Below are 7,500 nucleotides of genomic sequence, written 5' to 3' on the forward strand. Positions count from 1 at the left end.
TTCTATTAAAAATATTCAGGCTGCATTAGCTGCTAACATGGGAGCTAATAAGCTGAAACCAGTCAAAAGGTTTTACTTGCTGATTAATAATTTCTCTTAATCCCATAATATTAGTTTTTCTGATTCGTCCGTGTACATGTAGGTGTGATGACAGAAAATAATCCCATGTGGGCGTAAGGAGGGAAATTCCTGATCAAGCTGCGATCTTAGGAAGGAGGAAGGAGGAAGCAAAGACTTTCTGCAACCCACTGACTGACCAAAAGGAAACAGGATGCTGTAAACTCTTACTGAAACAGGTCAAGTTAATCATCTGATCATCACAGACAAACCTCCCTGAACCAACAGGAGAAGTAAGGGAAGGAAGTGAGAAATGACACTGGACTGAATGAAATCAAACCCTGTCAGAACCACAAGCTCACATCAGAAAGAGGGAAGTAAAAGAAGGAAGAAGAACCTGTCAGATATCTGAGATCTGCTTCTGTCGTTTGCTTTTCGCTGAGACTACACTGTTCCAAATGCAGTTTTTGTTCATTTCTTCTAAAATAATCAATGCAAATGGAAACATAATTCATCAATCATCTAAATGTATCTGAGGACATAAAACGACCCGTTAACATAAACACTGAATATGTTGTAAAGGAGTGAAAATGTATGTTTTGCATGTAAGAAATATTCTTTCTAAAACTACATTTTAAAGAAATCCTAGATTCAGCTGCGAGTTACCATAGTAACCCATCTCTGATATCATCTTCACATCTCCCTCATCCAGTTACACTGGAAGTCCATGCATAGTTTCTGCCATAGATCGTATATGAAAGATGGACGAAGCCGCTGGTGGTTAAAAGTGAAGCCTATGCGGAAGCGCATAAAACTGCAGTTCCCCCTTCATCCACTGGGGGCTGCAAAACAGAACAAATCCCCATAGACTCCCATGTTAAAAAGACCAACTTCACAGTAGAAATAAACATGTTTACAGCCTGGTACAAAAATGCATTTTCGGTTTAATAGGTCAGGTTTACCTTCATGACAAAATTCCCGTTTAAAAGTAATTTAATCTCGAAGTTCGGCATATTTAGGGGCGTGTCCTTTTGATTGACAGGTACTCGATCTCCCGCTTCAAGTAAGAACGTAGAACAACCGCGGTTTTAGTCAGTTAACAACATGAGTTAGCTTTAGCCTGCTTACCTCCGTTAGCTGGTTAGCTCCTGTTATCTCCGGGTTAGCTCGGTTAGCTTTTAGCTACAGAAAGCTCGGAGTTCGCTCAATGTCAATCATCCACCATGGCGCTTACAGCCCCCCTCTCAGCTCCACCTCTTTGCCCATATTTGTATTTTCCAGGAGAGACGACACGCATGCCCCTGCCAAGATGCTGATGGTAGGAACCGCCCACCGAGCTTCAATTCAGCTCTTCAGAAACTCCGTCCATCTCTTTATATACAGTCTATGGTTTCTGCCCAGATGTCGATGAAGAGACCAGAACAGCTTCTTAAGGTTGCTGTCTGTGAGCGCCGGGTAAAGATGGCTGAAAAGCAGCATCATGCACAACTGCAGCCTCCCCAGCGGTTTCAGACAACAGTTTGCTGCTTATCAATGAATCTTCGTCAATAAGCCTTAATCTGAAACAAACATGTTCGCTCTCTGAATCACACACTCACTTTTTTAACAGTATATTAATTAGTGCTGTGACGATATGCTTTTGTTCCGATTCAGTTTTTTGGGTGCCGATTTGATTTAAATTGCGATTCTCAGAATTTTTCGATTTTGCTGATTTTTGTTGATTAAAAACTAAATAAATGTATAAAACTTTTTTTTTTTGCTTGTCATTTTTCTTGATTTTAATTAGGAAAAGACCACACAGTAGCCAGACCATCATTCTGCTGCTATTATGCCCAAGAAGAAAAAAAGACAAGTTTTAAAAATGTGACGCAACAAAATCCAGATTTTCAATTTTCCGATTCGATTTCCCACCCCTAATGATGATTCCGCTTCTGTTTTTGTGAAAGAACCGTGTTTTTGCTATTCTGCGAAGAAACCGACGGGCTAAATGAGGTTAAACCCAGCAGAAAATCTTTCATTAGCAGAAATGCTACAAGGTGTGAGACATCAGTGTTCCTGATGATGTGCTCCTCCTACGCTCCTTCGCTGATGCGTGTCTTTTAAACGGACGCAGTTGAAATAGTGCCAAATAAAGTTGCATAATTTTAATTTTAGTGTCTTTGTGGAAATTCCCACAAATGACACATAGCTAAAAACTGATGCAGATCTGATAAACATTACTTATCTTTGCTTAGCACATTTCATGTTCTCCATTTTTACAACCACACAGCTGTTTCTTATGGCCTTGGTTGCGCTGACATTCATTTAAACCTGGATTTGTGCAGCTTTTTTTGTGTGTCATATAAACTTCCTGTAGAGTCGAAACACAGTTAACCTGAGGAAGATTTTCAGGATTGCACTAAATGAAATTCCTGTTGAAAACTCCTTCTCCTATTCATTTTTTTCTCCCACTAATATTGTGCAAGCCTGCAAACATTTTAATAATTTGTGGAAGCCTCAAAATGAATCATTATCATTTCTTGGAAACAATAAATAGAGACTAGTTTTAAAAAAAAAAGTGTCAATTTTTGGCTTCCAAAGCAAAAACTGGACACAGAAGGAGCACCAATTAATAAATACTATTAAATATACTTTGAGCATTTATTTATAAGCATTGCTTCATCCTGCTCCTTTTCGGACGCTATAATAATTGCTACTTTTTTAACCTGTATATTAAATTGTTTTATTTTGTCTGAAATAAAGAAATATCTACCTATCTATCTACTTTAACTTTAGAATAAATTGTAATTCAACAAAACTATAATGTTATAAGGTTGAAACACATTAACGAGACTGTCCAAAAAATGGCCAATAAAGGTGGTATATCTTCACAACTGAGAGCTGTCTTTCCTCCGCCAGCTTCTGGGCAGATGTTGTCGCCTCTGTGGTGAGGGGGGCTCTCGCCCCCCCACTGCCTCGGACCTTTGCACGATAGCACCATCTTTGAACACTTTTCATTCCTCATGTTCTGCATGCCAACACCTTGTTGTCCTGTGGGTTCATACACCAATCTTTGTTTTTTTATTTTACTCCTGGTTATCATTTTTTTACTCAGCTTGTTTGTCTCTTTTAGGTGCTCTCGATGATGGGTAACTTTCCTGCGAAGTCCATAGGATGTTCTCGGTTGCGATTCTGTTCAGGTGTATCAGCTGGGTGTTGTTTCTGTTTCTATCTGCTGCATCTCTTTCTTCTCTCTGCGGTCCTTTTCATTTCTGTCCACTCCTTCGCCTTTGTTGTGGTCAGGAGTGGCTCCAACTCTCCCAGCAGAATTCCTGAAGGAGCCGTTTTTAATTTTTAATTGTGGTTTATGACGTGACCTCATCATTTCCCAGAGGAATGTGTCCAATCATGTGTTTGAGTGGAAAGTTGAACCGGTTCACAGGAAAATATTCCCAATATCATATTTATAAATTTGACTCCAGAGGTCTTTCCTGGACAGCTGCCTAACAGGAAAAGGGGTCAAAGAAAACCTGCAACAAAGTGGCTCGAGGCCACAACTGGACTCCAGGCTGGCTACATTGAGGAGCTGAAGCCTCAGTCTATGAATCAAGCCGACACAAACATCCAGTTTTTATTGAAAACATTCAATAGTTCTTTTGTTATTTTTGCCTCCAGGTTCAGCTTAAGCACTATTTTCTGGTGACGTTCATCCTGCTCGGCACATTTTCTCAGACTAACACTTCACAGCTGAATTTCTCAACATTTTGGACAACTTAAGAGTGGCATATACTTGCCGTGTACGCAAATGTGAACGGCAACATTCTGTACTGTGTATATATTTGCTGCAGCAGCAGGATACAGGAAAACTGGACATCCCCACTGGGGGCAGCCAACCAAAAAGGCCAACCTGCCGGCCATATTGTTTTGTATTTTTTTGGCAAGTCTCTGCATCAGAACTGCATCAGAACAGAACTCATTGTCTGCCCAGCCAATCCTTCCTTACCTCCACAATCAAGTGTGAAGCTTGACTCTGTCACACTTGTTCCTAGGTCTGCGGCCAGGAATCTTGGTGTCATGGTGGATGATCAGTTGACTTTTAAGGCCCATGTTGCCTCGGTTGCCAGTACCTACCTATATGCTCTCTACAACATCAAGAGAATCAGACGTACCTGACAGAACAAACGACTCAGCTGTTGGTTCAGGTTCTGGTCATCTCACGCATTGATTACTGCAGTTCCCTACTGGCAGGTCTGCCTGCGTGCTCTATTAAACCTCTGCAGATGATCCAGAATGCCGCAGCACGTCTGGTCTTCAACCAACCCAAACAAGCTCATGTCACTCCGCTGCTAATCGCACTTCACTGGCTTCCGGTCACAGCATGCATTAAATTTAAAGCTTTGCTTCTGGCTTACAAAACAATAACTCAACTATATAACAAAACAAACGGCTCCCGTCTACCTTCACTCCCTAATCCAGACCTGCACCCCCTCTCCACAGCTACGTTCCACCAGTGAAAGACGCCTCGTGTTACCACCAATACGTAGGACTAAATCACCAGCCAGACTCTTTTCCTCTGTTGTTCCACGATGGTGGAATGATCTCCCAAACCCTGTCCGCTCTGCAGAGTCCCTGTCTACTTTTCAGAGCAAGCTGAAGACTCAGCTCTTCAAGCAGCACTTCAACACTTACTATAGCTGTATTTATTGGAAAGTTGGAGAACTTAGCCCAGTTCTTTGCAACAAACATTATGGCATTCATTCTTTGTACTTTAACATTGGTGATATTATGGGGTGGGAGGGGAGAAAACCAAAAAAAAAAAAAAAAAAAGCCTGTAGCACTTCATATAAGGACCTGCGTCCAACTGGACAGTCCAGTAGCATCTTCCTTCTGTTTGATTTCGTGCTTGTGTTGTTCTCACTCATATGTAAGCCACTTTGGATAAAAGCATCTGCTAAATGACTGTAGAATAGAATAGAATAGAATAGAACAACAAGGAGGAAAAAGTCTAAAGATGCTGGTAGTTACGGACAAGGTCAGAGAGTCTGACAGAGCAGCCTTGCATCGTCACAAGCAGCCGGCATCCAAACGAACGCAGCCATGGTAGGTATGCGGACGTGTTGCTAACAGCAGGGAGATCTGAGCCCTTTGGGCTTTCTGCTGCCTCTTGGCCACTGATGAACTTCCTGTTCTGTCACTTCAGCTCATGTCACACAGACTGCCGCTGGGGTCGACATTCATTCAATTTATCCAGTTTTTCTTGTTCATTCGGTTCAGATGCCATAAAAACTCTTACATCACATCTGCATACATTACAAGCAGATTCCAGCATATTCCATATTTCATCCACCTTTTTTCTACCTTCCTCCCCTCACCCTTCTGGACTTTCCGCTTCCAGTCTTGAATGTTTATCATAGAAACTGTGCTAATACTCTGAAATCCCTGTTTGTAATAAACAACAAACTCCTGGTCCTTGACAATAATAGTTTTGTCTAAAAACTTTTTTGTTGTACAAAACGTTCAAACTAATATGTTCATTTATTGTCTCGTTTTTTTTTGTTTGTTTTCAGATAAAATGTGATTATTTTGTGCATTTTAGACGTATAATACCAGTTTTACTATGATTCAGAAAGTAATTTCCTGCAGCATCTGTGTATCAGAAATTGCTAAAAACTAATAAGCCTGGGGGAAAAAAAAAGTCTGAGTGATAAGTTATAAGAATATGGTACCAGGGGGGTTGTTCCTTCGATTAGCATAAGGGTCTTCTGGCTCAGCGAACACGCTGGAGGCCATCTTGTTTTTCCGGACAGGAGGCTTGTCTTCATCTGCACCGAGTGAAATGTTGGAGCCGCCACCAGGAGGGCGCAGAACCCTTGACAGAGAGAGATTACAGTTACTAAAGCATGCATTGTTACAGCCGGGATCAACAGTCTTTTATTGATGCCTTTATGATTTGTGAGCTTGTGTTTGTGAAGAGAGTGGGCGGAGCAAAGCCTCCATTCATGCTGCACCCACTCAACCAGGATGTGATCTCCATGATGTTAAATAAGCTGACTGGGTGCATCTTCAAAGTGTGAATAAAAAAAGTCTACTCTGGTCATAAAAGTTCCTTTTCCACCACCTAGCTGTTAAATTTGGTTACTTCTCCCCCCTCAATGAATGGTTTCGATTTTTAATGCTGTAAAATGATGGCCACCGCTTTTACTCTAATACTGTATTTATTTACATCTGATCATGTAAACAAATAAAAAATCTATACGTCTTATCACTATATTAACATAAAGTTAAATAGTACTGCTAATGCCAGTCTCAGGAATTAAATCCACGTTGTGTAATTTTACCCTGGATTGCAGGGATGTCACAAAGATCAAATTTGGTTAAAATAATTATAAAAAACAACTCAAACCTGTTATTTTCATGCCGCTGTAATTCTGTATGTCAAAAGGTTGTTTGATTGCAATCAACTTAATTAGAAGAGTTATTTTCTGGCATTAAACACTGGAAATAAATAAATAAAAGTGACCTTTATCGTGCATCAGTGGGAATGAAGTGAAGTCTGCAGAGGATTAGAACTGTATTAACACAGATGCCTGGTGTTGGCTGAAACCCTGCAGCGCAAAAAGGATCTATATCCAACCTTCATTGTATAGCTGACACAAAAAAAACACGTTTGTTTGGATGTCAAGCAACAAGGCGTGTATTTACGTCAACCGGTAAATAGCTGCTGTTATTTTATTTTCTCAGTTGCATGTTTTTATTTCTAGGATGACTTATGACAGTGATGTTCCCCTCCGTGTAGGAAAGATACTCCTCCTTAACTTTGGCTGTTCATCTGATCATGTGCAGAAGTGAAGCATAGGCACAGGAAAATAACCCATTGTCTTCTAAGTTTTAAAAACAAAAGCTTGACTCGTTGATGTAAAACAAACAACGCCACATTTAAACTGGTTTTTCATGTCAGAAAAACAAAACCACAACAAGTCATTCTGAAACCTTTTCATCTTTAATCTAACCGATGATCAGAACAATGAAAAACGCCTAAATCTGTCAGAACGAAAGTTTAACGAGTGATGAGATACAAAGCCGCCTGCATGTGCGTGCACACCCTTACGCCAAGGAGATACTTGCTTTTTTGCATACACAAAGTTATCAGAGTTGCTTTGATTATCTTGCATTTGTTTAAAACGTTGCTTGTGCTGCTAGCAGCAACGTGCACGGTCAGCATATGGACCACATCAGTTTCACTGGATGGAAGATCACAGGGTCAGAAAGTTGTGAATCCAACAGTGTGTGTGATTTAGAAGCCAAACACACATCTACACCATAGCTGCTGCGCATTTCTCTGCAGCAACCGCAAAATTAACCAAATTCTAATTTGCTTTATTGTTTCCATGTTTAATATTTTGTTTACAGCCAACAAGTTCTACAACTCCACCCAGTCTGAGTTCTCTCCTGGTGGACAGTGTT

At 40.6% G+C, this 7,500-nt stretch overlaps 1 protein-coding gene across 1 annotated transcript in view; it reads right to left on the reverse strand.

Annotated features, from left to right (window-relative positions):
- Positions 1-7,500, reverse strand: part of jpt1a (Jupiter microtubule associated homolog 1a) — a 15,579-nt gene that overhangs the window by 5,710 nt on the left and 2,369 nt on the right. The window contains exon 2 of the mRNA XM_079264356.1: positions 5,763-5,905. Coding sequence (XP_079120482.1) covers positions 5,763-5,905 — 143 coding nt within the window. The remainder of the gene's footprint in view (positions 1-5,762; positions 5,906-7,500) is intronic.

The sequence above is a fragment of the Telmatherina bonti genome (genome assembly GCF_933228915.1).
Source record: "Telmatherina bonti genome assembly, chromosome: 3".
In the NCBI taxonomy this organism is placed as follows: Eukaryota; Metazoa; Chordata; class Actinopteri; order Atheriniformes; family Telmatherinidae; genus Telmatherina; species Telmatherina bonti.